At 33.1% G+C, this 20,000-nt stretch overlaps 1 protein-coding gene across 1 annotated transcript; it reads left to right on the forward strand.

Annotated features, from left to right (window-relative positions):
• Nucleotides 1–4,241: 4,241 nt before the first annotated feature.
• On the forward strand, nucleotides 4,242–8,751 carry LOC111910314 (uncharacterized). Its single transcript, XM_023906138.3, has 6 exons — nucleotides 4,242–4,605; nucleotides 4,791–4,912; nucleotides 5,126–5,215; nucleotides 5,318–5,370; nucleotides 8,164–8,266; nucleotides 8,360–8,751. Exons 1-6 carry the CDS (start codon nucleotides 4,377–4,379, stop codon nucleotides 8,492–8,494), a joined length of 732 nt encoding a protein of 243 aa, XP_023761906.1. The 5' UTR covers nucleotides 4,242–4,376; the 3' UTR covers nucleotides 8,495–8,751.
• Nucleotides 8,752–20,000: the final 11,249 nt, after the last annotated feature.

A 20,000-nucleotide genomic window follows, 5' to 3' on the forward strand; every position in this document is an offset into this window, starting at 1 on the left:
AACAGTAAATTATTGTTTTAGTCCTTGTGTAGTTTTAGTATGACTTTTTTAATTTTGGATATAGCTTGTCCATGTGGTTTTCAAAAATCTATTTTTGTATGGTCCATAAGGTTGTTAACATGATGCCCCGTTAAGTATGTGTAAATGACCATTATACCCTTTTTATTTTCTATGAACTTTACATCGTTAATAACTTCATCGACCATTGTGTAAAGGACTATAGCCCTAAAGGTTGAGCCACCAATGACTTCTACACTCTCTCTAGGCATGTCCATCTCCCAAATTCATTACCCTCCTCAAAAATATTGATATTAAATAAAAATCAATAAATAAGTAAATAAAAATGAAATGGAAGAACTCATATTCCAAATGAACAAATTCAAACTTGAAAATGATATTTCTAATTCTTAGAGAATGAGGGACAAGGAGATGATCGAGAAATACATCATGTTCTTTATTATAAGATCGTGATTAGATCCCTTCCTAGTAACAAATATGTTTAACTTTTAGGTTATTTCGTCTTGTTATTGCAGTTTTATAAGCATGCATACCATTTCCCTTACTGGAATTGGAGTACCGTTAATAGAACACTCATCAAGACAAATAATGTACAAGCTCACGAGCATAAAACAACACGGTCGTAAATGGTGCACACTCTCGATATGGTGTTTATTATGCTCAAGTTGCAAGGAAGAAATCAACAATTATTTGTTTTTAATACATTTAACAGTTGTTTCAAGAATATTTTGTCAAGTATGTTTAACCTTTTAGGTTATTTCATTTTGTGTTTGTAGTTTTATAAGCAAGCATTACCATTTTCCTGACTAAATTTGAAGTGTTATTAATAGGACACTCATCAAGGTGAATAACAAAGACTCTCATTAGGATGTTTATTATCATGAGTCTTTGATAATAATTGCATGTATTTAACCGTATACTCACGAGAGTGTAACTATATTTTCGTGTGTGTTTTCGTATCTAGCTATATTCTCTTAAATATCATTGGAATCAAGATTATTACCTGATCATATTGGCCATCAAAGACAATGTACACTCTATGGACAAATTAAGAGAGATGCCTCATTCTCCAGCTTGTGTAACCCTATTTATGAATTCATGTTTTGGAATGAAGACCCTACTAGTCATCCATACAATGCTCATTCCAACAATACAATAGTGTGTTGTGGTTTCAAGTTGAAGGATATAAACTATGTTTTGGAAATGGTAAGTCTGATCTTATCCTTAGTTGCATTTTATATGTAAATCCATAAATGTGGATGTTTTACTTGTTAGGGAGTTTAAGATCATGTACCTCCTTATGTTGAAAATCCATCAAATCTGGACGCTTTGTCATCCAAAATCTAAAACATTTCGGTGTGACATCCCCAATTTCACGACCAGAAAAGACCGATTTGTTTATGCTTGGTTTTTAAAATCAGAGTAATCTTTTAAAGAAAACAGTTGCGGAATTTGTTCACAAAATATGATAAAGATTTATCAAAACATTTCTGTAAAGAAATGTATTTTTATTATATAAGAAAATCTCGGGATGTCATGTTCCGATACAGACACATAAGCATAAACAGAACTTACATTATTTACACTAAAGATTTTACATCTCCTTTAATCTCTCCGTGAAATATATCTTCGTATCGATACCTGTAATACAAAGAAAACTGAGTGGGTCAGGCTTGGGAGCTTGGTGAGCATATAGGGTTTTCAACCCACAATAATATAATTATTATATTCAACCATCAAACAATCAACCTAATTACCCATCCTCATTATCTTCTTTATTTCTTAGGATTTTACATTCAACTAGCCGTCATTCATCCATTCCTAGGATTGACCTAAGGAATTAGCACAAAATCTATTACTACATAAGGCGCATCTACCAACATCATCCTTTAAGCGCCTCTGCCAGGATTACGTCATACACTATGAGGCGCGACTGCCAGGTTTATGACATTCTCTTTTAGGCGCATCTGCCGACATTATCTTATAAGTGCATCTGCCAAGATTACCCTATAAGCGCATCTGCTATTATTATGACAATCTCTATTTGACGCATCTGCCAAGATCACGACATTCACTACTTGGTGCATCTACCGATATTATTCTCAAGCGCATCTGCTAGTTTTATGACATTCTTTAATTAGTGCATCTACCAATATCATTCTTAATCATCTTTCATACCTCATCATTTTATCACATACCAACTATCTCATCTACCCATGTTCTACCCAACATATTTGTAGATATAAAATACATATACAGTTTAACTCATTTAAAAACTATATAAAACATTCATTCCATACTCATCTCAAATAAACAACAATATATAAACACATAACACGTATTTTATAACAAATACTTCATATTTATGTGTTAGAAGAGAGTAACCACACACTCTCCCAAACATATACTTAATACATTCAAACAATACTTGTATTATACCCGTGTTTATGAAAGGGACTATATACCCACACATATAAACAACTTTATATTATACACATAGCACGTATTTTATAGAAAATACTTAATATTTATGTGTTAGAAGAAAGTAACTACACACTCACACGTATACACAACAATATACTTAATACACTCAAACCATACTTGTATTATTATCGTGTTTGTGAAAGGTAGTATACACTCACACATATAAACAACTTTATATATACACATAGCACGTATTTTATAAAATACTTCATATCTATGTGTAAGATGAAAGTGACTATACACTCACTTGATCAGAAGATGATCGGACAACACTACGACTTGCAGAAGTAGTATTCTTCGGTAGATCTGGAAGATCTCCACAAAAACCGGACTTCTTGCGGGCAGAGCTTCGGCTCGGGAACCGCACTTCTCGGGATCTTCGGGGCCTCGAGACTTGCTTCGGGGCTCGGGAATGATACCAGGGCTTCGGGATAATTCTTGCACGAAAAACGATGCAAAAACGCGAGAAAAAGGGAAGAAATGAGCAAACTACTCGGCTGCCCTCGACACCCTTTTATAGGGGCTGGAAGGTCGATTTACGCAGGGCGTAAATCCTAGTTACGCGGGGCGTAACGACGATAAGGTCCCTGACTCCCCCCATGGATAATATCGGCCAATATATATTTAAATTAAATATCTAAAATATTTAATAAACTTCAAAAATTCATATCTTCCTCATACAAACTCCGTTTTCGACGTTCTTTATATCCCCGCGTAGGTGAGACTACGCTCTACAACTTTCGTTTAGACTCCGTCGGCTAATTTTGACTTTATTTTTATTATTTATTTTTAGTAGGCCAGGACAGGAAAACTCCGTTATAAAATCATAACTTCTTCATCCGACGTTCGTTTTCGCCTATCTTTTTATCGTTTTACTATAATTAATGAGATCTTCAATTCTCATTTAGATTGTTTCGGCTAAAAACCGCTCGGTCTCAAATCGAGCATTCGGGCTGCATACCGCTAAGTCGAAACTTCGAAAAATCATAATTTCCTCATACGAAGTCAGATTTGGGCGTTCTTTTTATGCACGCTCATGGTTTAACGTATTCTACGACTTTCATTTAGATTGCTAAGGCTAAATATTGCTCTAACGTAAATTCACTTTTTACGTCGCGCTGTGCCGTGCCGGTTCTGTCGCGAAACTTCGACATGTCATAACTTCTTCGTTATAACTCGGATTTCGGCGTTCTTTATATGTACGGAATCCTTGTAACATATACTACAACTTAGTTAAGATTATTCTTTCAAAATAATCTTCCATCAAAAAATCATTTTTGACGCTTAACGTCTCTAAATTGACTAGCCCTGATCTACGGACGTTACATTCGGCATTTCCTCATTAGTAACTAGTGTAATCATCTCATTGGCACATGTTCTTAAAACCATATTTGATTAACCTAATTGTGGTGATGTTTTTTTTACCCGAATCAGACATGACTACAATATTAAGTTATATATAAGCGTCATTTTCGACCTCATGAACTTTTTCAACAAAGGGGGTGTTTGACTTTGTTTTTTACAACCCAAAAGTCCTTTTTGGAAAAGTTACAAAAAGTCAGATTTCCTGACTTTCCCGAAAAATTCATTTTCCTTTTATAAAAACTCCAAAAATAACTTTTAAAACTAGTTTTGCCAAATATCTTTTATTTTTTTTACTTTTCCAAAAAAGACTTTGTCAAACATCTTTTGCCAGACTTTTTTTTTTTTTTTTTTTTTTTTTTTTTTTTTTTTTTTTTTTTTGTTTTTGTAAATTTTATTAAAATGTTTTATTGCTAAAAGATTTAAATGCATCATGTACCTTATCAGTAAGGTTGAAACACGGGAGGCAAAAGCGCAAAACCACCATCCCCAATAGACTCGGAGCCAATTCCATGGCTGCTGCTGCTACCGCTCTCCATGCGTTTCCAATGAAGGTTAAAGCTTCATGGGATACGCATGATAGACTTCCTTACAATCCCCACCGTACTTACCCCAAAAATCCTAACAGTCTTACCCCCGCCAATTTAAGCATAGAGCAAAACCTAAAATCTACCTCGACAGATCGTAATTTGATATCTGTTTCAGCGCTTCTTAGTCGCAAATCTCCAAGCCCAAGTCAAGGTATAATTTTGTTATATGCTTTTCAGTGCGGAATTTTGTCAAACACTTGGTGTGCTTGTATTCAGCAGAGTTGTATCCTCTCTGTTACAAATTAGTGAACAATTTGTTTATCTTGCGAGTGAGGGAGATTCTTAATTTTACCCGTTGCATGCATTTGTTTTGATTTAAACTGTGAATTTCAACAGCGCGCTTGGAAGAAACGTATCTGGGCTACGACACATGGATGCCGAGTGCACCAAAAGTGGAAAAACCTCGCTCGACGTACAATGCTGCCTCGCTAGCATACATTGGAGATTGCATATACGAGGTTTGTGTTAAATCATGTTGCAAGCTCGTGCATAAATTGCAAATGATGATTTTATGTGTCCATTAGCATCTATCTTACACGGAAACACCCATATATATAACTTACAGATAGTCTCAAGGCCATAAAGTAACAAGAAAAAACGCATATATAGCTTACTATTTTCCACAAACTAACTCCATAAAACCCTTACCTTTTTTTTGCGTTTTCATACAGCTATATGCACGCAGACATTTTTTATTTCCACCGCTGAGTATTGAAGAATATAATGATCGTGTTATGGCTGTTGTACGCTGTGAAGCCCAAGTATGATACAAAACCATTCATCCTTTAGTTTTATAACATATTTTTCAGATTGAGTTCTATATTTTACACAAATTATCGAAATTTATGTTTGATGCATATCAGGATGCAATGCTCCACAAACTAATGAAAGATAAAGTTCTATCAGAAGAAGAAAGGTCAGTCTTACCATGCTTTGTTGATTATGCACTGTGTTGAGTCACCATTGTGAGGTTCAAAGTTCTGCATATAGAGAATAGAGCAAATCATAAAATAAAACTTTTTGATAGAGGGCATTTATTTTATGAAGTGAAACTGTCTTCCTTGCTATACAAACAGATAGAAAATTTTCTGAATTAGACCCTGAGATGGACCGGAACTCATTGGCAAAAGTTGCAGTTTTTTGTCCACCTAAAAAATGTGCAACAAGGTGGGACAGGGACTTGCTCTTGGTCTCTTGTTTGTGCAAAAGACGTGAATGCCCTCCTCATTCTCATCATTGAAAACATCCCGAGAAAGCTTCTCTATTCTGATCCTGTCCCATCCCATCTAGTTCTTTCTTTCCCATGTAACAAAAGTAAAATCAGTCATGGAAATCAAGAGTTGTATTTGCTGTAAAGTTTTGGGCAATGAAATAGGAAGAATCTTTGTCTTTATCATTAAGTCAACATATACATATATTGATATATACAAGGGTAATACTTTGAAGTTTAAGTATAGCTTGTATTGATCTTCAGTCTTACGTTACTTCTATAAAGTAGGTAGTTTTTATTTAAACATCATATAAAGTAGGGTAGTTACATACATACAAGACTTTCCTACCAGAGACAACTAAGAGAAAAGATACACAAGAAGATACTACTGTAGGTGTGATTTAGCATAGAATGGAATTAAGGATAGAATGGAATGGAATTGCTTGTAATGGAATGATTGAATTAGAAAAGGAATGATTACAAAGGAACCAAGGAATGATTACACTAGTTGGTTGATGGAGCTTCGAAATGCCCAACTTGACAAGTAATGTACCAAAAGGATGCTTATCAAGTGCCTTCATAAGGATATCGGCTAGCGGGTGAGTTCTTGGAACAAAGGATAGAAGAATGAACCACTGACAACGCATCTTGTTACGAACAAAGTGACAGTCTACCTCTAATATGTTTTGTGTGCTCATAAGCAGTGTGTAATGTTGATGACCGAAGAGTGGCACAAGAATCTCTTGGAGTTTGGAGTAGATTGTGCAACCATTTCAACTCACATGTAATAGCGGCTAAAGGTTTAAAAGTACGCAATCGGCAGTATAAAAACTAAAATTTAAATATTATATAACTAATAAAAATATAATAAAGATACATAAAAAGTCATAATTAACTAGAAAACAAATTTTAAAAATATATTAACAAAGCAAATATTGAACAAAGTTACGTCAATTAGGTTATTTAGGTGAAAAAATTACTTTTTTGTTTTATGTAGGTAAAAAGATAGAAAATTCGACAAAAGTTTTACATTTCTCTTCTTTTTCATTGTTTTATAGCTTTCAGTTAATGGTTATTGCTTGCTTGCCGTTCAAAAAAAAAAGTATGTCTCGGGATGCCTCGTTTAGCTGAGGCGCCTGCCTCAAGTACGTTTTTCCACCGCCTCGCATCGAGGCTCACTCCTCACCTGATTTTTTAAACTACGGCTAGAGAATGATATTCCACTTTTTCCACATGTACCCCTTTCACTTTCACCTTGGTTTTCCCAAAATTAGGGTTCTCTTTCAGCATAGGCTTGACTTTCTTGGCGCTTAAACAAATAGTAGCTGAACTTTTGTTATTATTTCTACCCCATAACTTCTCTGATAACTCGTACATTTTCTTTTCATGGGGATTGGACAAGGGGATGCAACTTCCCCATATTGCTCCGTTTTAATTTTAAGATCATAATTTCATCATCTTCACCAGTGGCGGACGCAGACTGTGTTAGTAGGGGTGTCCCTCGTCTTTCAAGCGGGTGCACCTAATAGAAAAAACCAAAAAAAAAAAAAAAAATTACACTGCGTGTCGGAAATTGAGCAGTGGCCCGGGACCCCAAATGCCCCACTAAGGTCCGCCACTGATCTTCACTCCATAGCATCTGAGACATAGGCTTCTTTCCTGTTGGGATTAATCGATTATTTACCAAGGTCACGTGATTATGCATATGGCTGGGTTTAGAATTATTTATGGTTTTATATGTTATGTTTTTATTAATAGTTTATTAGGTAGAATAGGTATTTTGGTTTGACCGAATTTGTTGGAGTTGTACGTTGAGAAAGTGACGTTGGAAGATTGGGTCATGGGTTGTACCGGTTCTTTAGGTGAAGTAATGGGTATGGCTACTTTCATGTCTCACGTGGTACTCCATAAGACTATATATTGCCATCTCTTTTCATGAATAAAGTAATGTGTTTTTTCTCTATAAACTTCTGGACACTTTCTCTTTCTTTTCATTAACTATTTTATATTGTGAGCTTCTTTTCATCTGTGAGTTTTGACACTTGAGTGGGAGATTTCAGAGTTGAGAAACTACATTTCCTCCTGCATTCTTGGAACCAAGTTTCACTCCATAGAATCTGATAAACCCCTATAGCTATTTCTTCATCTCTTGAACCCTTTGATTGATATTGGCAACTCCCAAAATCACATACTCATCATCTACAATCATTCCTTTAGTACATATTTCATGAACCTCTCGTATCGTATTATAAGAAGCTGAAAATGGAACCACCATTTGAATAGAGATTACTACAGGAAGTTGGCCCTTCTTCCTTGCCTCGTTCACGGTTATCAAGATAATAGAAATTTAAGTAATCCCCGAATTCTTTTAACTCTTGAAAAATAATATCATACATCATTTGCATGGTTACTTTGTCGGTGCCAAAATGAAATTTGTTGATATAGGATTATCATTATTCACATGGAGTTGAAAAGATTTTTTTTATTTGTATCTGACAGGGATGTTCTTAGGTGGGGAAAAAATATTTCTTCATCCAAAACACGGACTAAAAAACGTGCTGGTGTAGCTGTTTACAACAGAGCATCGTCTTTGGAAACACTGGTCACTTATCTTCTTAATTTCCTATATACATGAGATTTCACTCACTGTTTAAGTCTTAATTTGTCTCTAATCATTATACACCTGCTTTTGTAGATTGGTTATCTATACCTTACAAAAGTTGAACGTCTAGAAGAGATCATGCAAAAGCTAGGATTTTCAACCGGTGTTTCCTCACAGATGATTCTAGAAGAAGCAAGCGTTACTGAAAAAATTGATTTAGCCAAATGATGTTAAGTAGTGAGTAGACAGGTTTGATGAGGTGGATGTAGAGGAGCTCGATCATCAATCTCTTCTTATGTGGAGACACCGTTTTTGATCATGTAAGCTTTTAGTGTCAGAAGATCGGTATAATATATACGAACAACTTTGGTATAAGAATTTTTGAAGAGGTCTTGTGATTAGTTATGAAAATATGTAGTTCCATGTGTTTTGACTTTTGATTAGTATTTTGGTACAAGTTATAGAGTTTGTATTCACTACTACAAGTTTGCCTTTTGCATGCATATCTAATTCTCTTGATAAACCAACACCTCTTCAATTGGGTGTATCTGACTATCTGCTCTTATAAAAAAAATATTGGTCAGATTCTTATGTGTTTTGCAACCTACACAGCCTGATTTAAGTTAGGGGTAGTAAGGTAATTTCACATTTACGAAAATAAATCTCAAAGCATGTTTTGCCACATACATGGCCTGGTACTTTTAATACCCACTCCAAAATAGCAATGTACTTCTGAGTCAGAAGTACATTGCTATTTTGGATTGGGTATTGAAAGTCTGTTGCCATTATGGACTGTGGTTATCATTACAGTAAATGAAACTGGACGTATTTGCCCCTGCATAGTCAAATTGACATATTTGCCCCTCTGGTTCGGTTCTAGTACCGAAAACCAGTACCATGGCTGGTGTTGGTACCATTACCACAAAATTACTAATTTGGTTTGGTCCTTGTGATGTACTTTTTATGTTTTTATAAAATTAGTTTTATTTTTTGATAATTTTTTTTATCAATCTCTTACAAATTAATGTTTTTTTTAAGATTCATTTTCACAATGTCCTCTTATGATTTTTTTTTTCATTTTTTTTACAATGTTCTCTTACGAATTCTTGCAATTTGCTCTTATGAATTAAAACATGTTTTATAAAAACGAATTTGTAAGAGGACATTATAAAAAACATTGATTTGTAAAGAATAATGGGAAAAATGTTTAGTAAATTTATGAAAAAAACTAATTTTTGTGAAAACAGAGTTGTAAAAACAAGTTAAGTCAAAAAAATTTTAAAAAAAGTTTAGATCAAATTTTTGACAAAAGATAAGTGTAAGGCCAAAATTGTAAAAAGAAAACTTGGTAACATGTTGAGCTAATAAAATTTGTATATTGCTATTTTGAAGTCATGATAAATTGTCTTAATTGGTCTTTATCCTTTTGTGAACAACCAAATGCGTTAAATACTGTCTATAAAAATTATTTGTAATAGTAATAGTAGTAATAATAATAATAATAATAATAATAATAATAATAATAATAATAATAATAATAATAATTTAATTTTTCGAATATAACCATTAAAGAAGTTGTACATATTTAAAAGATTTGATGCTTTTCAACTCGCACAACACGCTGATCCATTTTATATGTTTTCGCCTGGTTAAATTTATTATTCTATTTATTGACTTGATGATCAGCTTCTTATACGTAACGAGTTTAAATAATCAACTTCGTACCCACGATCTTAAATGCAATTTGATTCTTTAGTTTAGTGGTTGCAACTTGCATGATTGAGTATGGGATCTTATACTCTCTTTAAGACTTTAACAATTTTAATAATTTTAATAATAATAGAGTTATGGATAATGAATGGAGCTTACGTGGATGGATTAATATTTCGTGTCAAACAAAAAATATCAGTTTTGATTTTTTATCCTACAATATTAGACCCGTCTATTTTAGCATCTCTAAGAAAAGGAAACATGAATGTAACATACATGAGATATGAGATGGACATAAAAGGGACGTTATTGTCTCATATTCATTCTAGAGCAACCCATTTATCAGATAATTTAATATATGGAATATGAGATAGACATAAAAGCACGTTATTATATCATATACGTTATGTTGGAACAATGTCGAATATCTGATATTTGATAAACATTGAAACTTGAAAAGGAAACAATGCTAAAAATAAAAATTGGAAGATAAGGCAAGTGATTTTAGGAACCCCACATAAAACTAAGGTTCCCCTATGGATGATGAAGGACCCATCTCATCTTCACGCTCACCCTACACATTCTAATTCATGGATAAGCTACAATTTTGATATTTCAAACAAATATGTAAGTTTAAATTTGGATAAAACCGAAAAATATATTCATAGTAATAGTTAAATTTAGCTCAGTGGTATCTGGTGCTAATATAGTGTCTCTCAGTCCAAATGATTGAAGGTTCAAATCACATCTGGAATAATAATATGATTTATAGTAGATTAGACAGCCAGTATATTATTTTTTAGAGAAGGCTTCCGGTCGTTAGTCCATTCGAGCCCATATATGACTTTACTCGTTTTGATCTAAACATCCATCCAACTTATTTAAACCATCTATTTTGCATATCTATTATTTTTTTTCTTGAATTTTATCTCGTGTAATTGTTTTATTATTAAAATAAACATATAAAGAAAAGAAATTAAGAGCATTTAGCATTATATATCCTTTTCAATACATATGATGGGAGGCGGCTGTTTTTTAACAACATCCAAATTTTTTATAATTATGAAAGTCTTGAACAAGTGACTGGATAACTAACACATTAATCAATTATTACTAATCACTGCTGACTGTATAATAACATATATTCCAATCTCATGCATGACAATGAAAAGGACGTGCATGAGTGTGTAGTAAAATACAAAATGTGAACCCAGATGGGCCCACCAAGTTGAAATGGATTCTATGTAGCAAACATGATCTATATATTAGATTATTTATATAAATTCTTACTTTACCAATTTTTTATATATAAAAAAAAACATGGCATAAAGTAACCTCTAAATTGCTCAGCAGTAGATAACATATAAAAAACCCGTCAATGAGACAATTTGTTGGGATTTGACTGTATTTCTCAATTTTTGTTGGGATTTCATTTAAGCACCTAAATTAATTTCTTATATGAAAATGTGTTACACTCCTAACTTATTTGCTAACGATGCCTTTGTTGGTTGAGCTGTATTGGGCACCATTGACTGTGACCCTTTGACATTCGCACTCCAAAGAACATGGGTTGGTCCACTCTTTAACCAGTTTATTTATTACTCTTCAAGTTTCTTTTGCAACCAAAAATTGCCTATAATATAAAACCATTTTTTTATTCTTCAGTCTCATTTATATTGAATCATTTCAAGTTTTCAACCTAAATATTCCATATAACAAAGCCTCTTAATTAGGGGCAAAATTTGTAGCCAAGAAGGCTTGAGTTCGATTTTCTAGTAGCACATCTCGGTAATGGGCAACACCCAAATCTTACAAGGAAGACACGTTATTATGTTTGGCATAACTGTATGTTAATATCGCATCTATATAAAGCATAATGCATAATTGATATCAAAGGAGTGAAAAGAAAAGGCCTGCTAAACAACTCAAATAAACATTTATATAATTAATGAAAATCAGATATACACTTGATTTATATGTGATTAAGATAGGATCGAATCCAACTTTAGTACACCTATAAGTATTGTTATAAAAGAAAAATTCATATTCGATTTTACAGATCCATGTACGCCACTTCCAAATTTTGACAAACTTTTAACTTTTCGTGTGAATTGTGATTGATGGGAAACATAAGAAAAGCAAATAAGGCCCAATAAGCGACAACCAAAGGTAAATTTGATTCTAAAATATTTCCCATAGTCCACACTCCACAAATCACTATTGTGTTTGATAATTTAACATAATTTCGAAGATATGGACACCTATACCCATCCAAATCCCAAAAGTAGTGGCAAACTCATCCACAATCATTTTAATTTCAATATATATATATATATATATATATATATATATATATATATATATATATATATATATATATATATATATACAGAGAGAGAGAGAGAGAGAGAAAGAGAGAGAGAGAGAGATAGATAGTTAGGTTCAAAATGTTTCTACTATCTATTGTGTGTTTGTAAGATTGATTCTAAAATAATCATTTTAGTTATTTTAAGAAAGTAATTAATACATATTAAATGTTGAAGGTTTAATTAATGTCCATTATATCTTTAAAATGCAATATGTATTAATTACTTTCTAAAAATAACTAAAATGATTAATCTAGAATATATATATATACACACACACACACTAGGCATATTCCCGCGCGTTGCACAGTAAACAAATACATGGTTAAAATATATTGAAATTATCTATGGTTTTTTGTTATTTTTTATACATAGGTCTATCAAAATTGGAACCTATGACCCTAGAATATTGGAACCGATTCTGAAACATGTTATACCGATTTTTGATATTTCAAAACCGCTCCTAAATATTCTGAAATTAGGGATCTAGTTTTTTATTATTGAATAAATTGATTGCTATTACAACATATGAAATAATAATTAACCATATAAATTATTGATAACGTAAATACAGCAAATTAAAGAAAAAATTAAAACAATTAAATGAGTTTTAGTAAGATGTTTATAATTAATTGATGTCAAAATATTCTGTAATAGATTTTAACTAGAATAATAATAATTATAAGACCCAAAATTAGTTTTAGCTTTCATATGTTAAAAAAATAAGTTATAAAACAATTAAATAATTTGTATTTTGTGAGAGTCACGTGGTCATTGTGATTTTTATTAGCATAACATAAAATTAGAGATGCAAATTGCAATTGCTAAATCTTATCTCACTTTTAATTACCTATTATTAAATGTTTCCTTTAAAAAATCATGAATGATTAAATGATTTATAATCAAACAATAGCATGCAATGATATATCAACAACTTTAATTTACCATTTTTATGGAATATAGTAAAACCAGCTTTAATAAGTTTTGTCAACTACATAATTGTTATCTATATGACCATTTACATGTAAGCGATTCTGAACATTCAACACAACATGAAAACCTATAAAATTAAATGTCGACATGCACTCCATTACATCATCTTAGAAATTACGTCCAATGAATCTTTTTTAAAAGCCTAGTTATACAATTTGAAGTGGAAAGAAAATTAACCTGCATCATCTTGCAAACTCCATTATAATTTACACGACATTGACCATTGTATTTAGACTTTAGACGGTTAGTTGCATAACTTCTTTTTGGGCGTCGAACAGAATTATAACTTTCATGAAAAGAAAAATGCAAAACTTTAAAATTAATTTAATCACCAAAATTTTAAAATCAAGAAGCATGAACCACCCTAGTTGTATCCATCCTTGTTTTGGATGGTTGTGAAGTAGTGTTGCTTATTTGAATCTACAGGCAAGGATATGCAAGGATTAGAGCATCTTCATATATAATCTTTTGCATTCCAACCAAAATCATAATTATACACTATAAATTTAAATAATAAAAGAAACAATTTTTCTTACCATAAACATCCATTTTCCTTCTCATTGTCATCTTCTCATTGTCATCTTCCCCTTTCTTATTACTTATGCTCTCCACCGACAATCTTTTTGTTTAAAGTTCATAATCTACCTCTCAACCACTCACACAACTCTTTAAACCATACTAATAAAAATCTATCATTGTAAACTATATATATATATATATATATATATATATATATATATATATATATATATATATCAATTTTAATCAATGAGTGTCATAAGAACCATTAAGTATCAAAAGTTAAAAAACTATTGAGTTGTAGTCGTTAATTAGGTGCTAGTAAAGAGTTATGTAGGTTTAAATAGATATTATGTAATCATTATTATAAAGAAATATGAAAAGACATGGAAATTTCAAATGATTATGGTGTTAGAAAAAATGTCTCATTTATAAATATAGTATAGTATGATATATATATATATATATATATATATATATATATATATATATATATATATATATATATATATATATATAAGTTCAGCAGCAAACTAAAATTATGAGAACGAAGTAACGAACTCAATAACAACTCTCATATTTAATTTATCTTCCGATTATATTGAATATCTGCACCAATCGGTGATCCGTCAACCACCGCTCGACTGATTCGAAAGTTTGTAGCTTCATCCCCTAAATCAGTAGTTGTCGACGCCATCTCTCATCTCATTGCTCTGATTAAAACATCATTCTCTAGTTCTGACTCCTCTCGCTTTCTCTGTAAGTCACTTTTCTCAATCAATTGATAGATAATATATTTACTCAATGTCAATTAATGAAAAAACAAAGTTTTAAAAGTTCAATCATGTTTGTGTGAAACAAATAGGAAAAAATAGTGCATCAATCAAATGCATAAGATTTTTTTTAAAGTTTACTTAAAACAAAAAACAAAAAATAGAGCTTGTTATATGTAATTGTAGTTATACTATGAGATTAATAATGCATCATGATTCAATTGGAACACTAAACTTAACGCTAAGCTTATAGCCAATGTTATTGCTTCACTCTGAATATGCATTGGGTTGCTTAGAGTGAATGGCATTGCTTCACTCTACATACACATTAGATTGATGCATATTTTTTTCACGTGGTTTTTTAAAACTAAATGCACAGTAAAAATATGGATTTATACGAATGAGGCATGCCTTTTGATTTATAGGTATTAGGTCATGTAATTGCTTCACTCTACATATACATTGGATTGATGCATATATTTTTTCACATGGTCTTTTAAAATTAAATGCGTAGTAAAAAATATGGTTTTATACGAATGAGGTATGCCTTTTGGTTTATAGTTATTAGGTTATATCATCCTCATCAACTGTGTGGGATAATGATATGATGCATGAATCACACGATGGACCAGATCGATGTTTTAAACTCATTCACCCATTATGATGTTCTCTGGTATCCACCCTAATGTTTGGTTTTGAGATCAAATATATGAGAAAAAAAGAACAAAATTTTCATCAATAAAGCATAAAAATGAATCTTACAACACTTAAAATTCTGATATATAAATCGTCAACCTATCAGAGAACTTTGCTTCCAAATATTTATACTCTTGATGGAGAAAATCGTGTCCTGTATTTAACAGTGCTCTGAGAAAAAAAAAAACAAACTGTAAATGAGTGTAATAAGTAAAAATTAAAAAAGAAAATAAGAAAATAAGAAGATGCAAAACATGTTTGCTAGCTATTGCACCAACCTGACTTCATCTAGGGTGACTATGAAAGTAATGTTCAGATTCTTCTTTAGAAACCTTCTGCGCAGAACCTTCTATTCGCACCTGCAAAACAAAGTTGTCATTTTCTTTTAAATATTTTTTAATCATCATTCATCCATATTAAAGAGAAAAAGAAACATGCCTTAAATTGGTTAGTATGTAGTTATCTTTTGAAGAGTGACCATAAAATCATATAACATGTTCACAGATGTGGCACTAGAAAAAAGTTCAAAGGTTGACTTGGTTATTTAATCCATCCTGATAGAATAGAAGTGATGCATTAGCATTCTCAGATAAATCCTTTGCATTTCGGCTTCCATAATTTGTGTACCTAAATAATACGCATTACAGTGGACATGATTAATCTATAAAAAAGGTGCACATTGTTGTAAAAATTATTCAATAATACCACTAACCACACAAAACCATCTTTATCAAATCCTTTCAGCAATATCATTCATGATGAACTGCATCCCGTTACAAAACTAATGACATTTTCCATTAACATTCAAATTCATTTTGTGTTTATTGAAGGGTGTTTAAGGTATTTCACAAATAGTCCAAACACTTTACTCATACTATGTCCAAAGTGAACCATCTCAATTTCATTAGATACTTAGAAGTAGATGCTTATGGTTTGCATTTCTACCCATAACCCATTACATCATCAAACCACTTCTAGAATTGTGGAAATTAAAAATATTAAAGCTAGTTTTGTAACACTCATTGTTCAAGTATTTTCCATTTCTACCCTTGGTATGAAGTTTTATTGCAAAATTGGTCACCAAAGCCCCTTAGTGGGACTCGCATGTCTTTGCTCGTACCCAAGCGTACGTGGATTGAGGGACAAACCCTAATTTTTAGGGTTTGGGCCATATTTAAACATCATTAACTTCTCAATGCCTTCTCCATCATCAACCTCCATCTCCCAAATCGTACCTTGCAAACCCTAATCCTTTGTGTGAGCCTTTTTGAGTTTGAGAGTGCATTTTTTGGTGTTCTTGAAGGAAGAAGAAGGGAGGGAAATCATCTTGGAAGCTCAAGGCATCTTGGATCCAGAAGTTTTTCACCCTTAAGCATCATTTGGAGGTGTAAAGTCTGAAACTTGATGAGTTGATTGACTAGATCTTGATAACCTTGAGTTTATGTTCATTTTTGGTCCCATAAGCTTGGTGTTCATGAGTATGGATTACTCTAACCAGAATAGTCGTCCTTTCAAACGTTTTTAGGTGTTAAGAACCATAAAAATGTGATCTTGGTTCTTCTATTCCTTCCATGCAAGAGTTTTGATGTCTTAATGGAATAATAAGTTAGGGTTTTAGCTTTTGGACCTTTTCTAGCCATGGAAAGTCATAAAGGTGGAAACTTTATGACTTAGAATGATGTTTTGGGTCTATATCTGAAATTGGGTGACAGATCTTTAAGAAATAAGAACTAAATGAGAGGAAAGGGATCCAGATGGAGTACGTCGGGCGTACCAAATGGTACGCTATGCGTACTGGGCTGAAGCCCTGACGTTTGCTTAGATTTTAACTACACCCGGCGTCGTAGCCGAGTACGCAGGGCGTACTCAACGTAATTTGACTTTCCTTCACTTTTGACTTTTTGACTTTGACCTTTGAACTGGGGTTTGACCTAGGGGCATTTTAGGTATTCTGAGATGTAGTTTGAGTTTAGGTTACTGTTTGTTGTATAGGTGACCTATAGAGCTGGCATTTGGAGCAACACTATTTTCTACTATCTTTTCAGACTGTGAGGTGAGTCTCCTCACTATACTCATGGGTCGAAGGCACCAATTCCAACCCATTCGGTTATGTATCCTGGTATATAGGATGTTGTTATGATGTAATGATCTGCTAGATCTGTATGATTATTTGTTTGCTGGTTATATGTTTATCTGTTACATATGCCAACATAGTATGGGTTGGGTTGAGGTTGTACTGCTTTATGCTGTCGACCAACAAACCCGATGACAATTCAAATGGGAGGGTATGGGATAGAGTGAAAAACCAATCAGGAGATTTTGGGCCAGTGGCAATCTAATCGAGAGATTGTGGGCCAAAATGGAAATCCAACTAGGAGGTTGTGGGCCAGGGTAATCCAGTCAATAAACTGTGGACCCATCGTGCATTTTTGTATATTTGTGTGGTTGTGTGTGGTATTTAGGGGAGCTCACTAAGCTTTGGCTTACATTTTAAGTTTTATGTTTCATGTACTTTAGATAATCCGGGCAAGGCGAAGGCTTAATCGTGCATATCCTTCAGATTTTATGAGATTTGATTTTAGGATACTTTGATTTGTGATTTTGACACTTTTGAAACTATGTTTTGTAAAATTTATGGTTTTTGGTTGTTTTTGAAAAATGAAAATTTTACCTTGAATTTTGGGATGTTACAAGTTTTCCATTATTTAAGTATGTTTATTGTGTGAAAAAAGCTACAACATGAACGACATTTAGTGTTCTTATTAATTTTTTTTGTGCTTAAATTCGTGGTAGACTTCAATAGCATTATTTAATTTCCTTATGCATATAGTTATTCTTATACATATACTTATTTATATGTATTACTTGCCTTATGCATATACATATTCTTATACATATGCGTATGATTATTCATATGCACATCAATATATATGTCATGTATTTATTCTTATGCATATGTATATACTTATTCATAATCACACACACACACACACACACACACATATATATATATATATATATATATATATATATATATATATATATATATATATTTACTTGCCTTATGCATATACTTATTCTTATGCATAGGCATATGCTTATTGATATGCATATGTCATATACTTATTCTTATACATATGTATATGAATATACATAAGCATACTTAAATGGATTTAATTGTCTTGTGCATAAACTTATTCTTATGCATATTCATATGTATATACTTATTCATATGCATATGTATATGCTTATTCTTATGTGTATACATATAGTTATTCATATGCATATGCATATGCTTATTCTTATGTATATACATATAGTTATTCATATGCATATTCATATACTTATTCTTAATGCAAATATAGTTGAAACGGTTCAATCAAGAGACGAGTCATACTTCGTTTCTGCTGTGACATGATCTTTAGGGGATGGGATATTGGTTGATGAATCGAACCTCGAAGTTTTCCTAAGAACACAACACAGAAGAACCGTTAAAGGACGACCGGGTGTTCTCCCAGGACGTCACTCCGACGGTCAAGTTAGTTTTTTGAGAGAGAGAATTTAGGATAAAATTAGCGAGGGAGAATATGGATCCCTTCTTTGAGACGGAAGAGATCCTTTTATACCTGCTACTAACGGATTATGGGGACCTTGCCAATGAGTGTGAGACGTGGCCTCCTCTGACTGGGAGAATGCCCACGTTAACTAACAGCCTAGCGATGTCAGTTTTGGGTGTCACCTAAGCTTTTTGTCACGTCCTGATTGGTCGTGAGTGAATGAGAAGATCACAGGGAATACTCTTTCCTCGTGAAGGGAAACGAACTACCACCCTGGTGCTGGATTACTTAGGCCAAGACCGGGCCTTGGCCAAGGTTCTAACGAGATAACGTTTTGTTTATGCTTTCCGGTACATTTAACGTGGCCGTTCATGGTAACGTTAACAAGTCCCTTATACCGGTAGACTTTTGCGTTCATGACGTAGCATAGTTGTTCTTGTTTATTCATAGACACGTGGCAGACTATTACTGATAGGTTATGCAGTTGGCAGAGTGAAAACCGTCGTTCTTCGGTGGTTTCATCATGAAAACGGTTCATTTCCCTTTAGTGGCATTTAAACCTTTGTTCCACCGGGTGTTTCCTTCTTACTTTCTGCCTTTCTCTCTTTGTGAAGAGATCTTACTGCTGAGGAATAGGAATCTTTTCAGTTCTGATTCGGGTTTGTCCCCGAACACAGAGTGCAAATCCTTCATCCTGATGCATCGCTTTATAGTCCTCCCGAGGGTAAAGTTAGCATTCCAATCGCCTTGTTCGAAGTGGGTCTGTGTTTGCCTACTACATATTTCTTCGACCTGATTATCCGGGAATATGGGTTTTCTGTAAGAGAGCTAACCCTTACTGCTATAAACAAGATTGTGGGTTTTGAACTCCTCTGCCATGCCCTAGGCCGCTTGCCAATTGTTCTGGTATTCAAGTACTTCTTCAATGCTTCTACTCAGTCGGGGACTCGGACCCTTTCTCGTCGGTGGGGAGTCCCTACCCTTATCCACGATAAAAAGTCCAAGAAGAACTGGCAGGAGAAGTTTTTATGGGTGAACAACGACCTCGTGGTGCTCAGCTACCCAAGGGCTAAGGTGTACGTCGACCGTGCTCCAACACTCTTTGGTGCTGACAAGGAAC

This window comes from Lactuca sativa, chromosome 5 (genome assembly GCF_002870075.4).
Source record: "Lactuca sativa cultivar Salinas chromosome 5, Lsat_Salinas_v11, whole genome shotgun sequence".
In the NCBI taxonomy this organism is placed as follows: domain Eukaryota; kingdom Viridiplantae; phylum Streptophyta; class Magnoliopsida; order Asterales; family Asteraceae; genus Lactuca; species Lactuca sativa.

Bases quoted from the DNA above. Each gene is read 5' to 3' on its own strand.
- LOC111910314 (XM_023906138.3), top strand. From the start codon at position 4,377: ATGGCTGCTGCTGCTACCGCTCTCCATGCGTTTCCAATGAAGGTTAAA. The intron at 4,913-5,125 runs GTTTGTGTTAAA...GTTTTCATACAG, and splicing joins TTGGAGATTGCATATACGAG to CTATATGCACGCAGACATTT. The intron at 5,216-5,317 runs GTATGATACAAA...GATGCATATCAG, and splicing joins TTGTACGCTGTGAAGCCCAA to GATGCAATGCTCCACAAACT.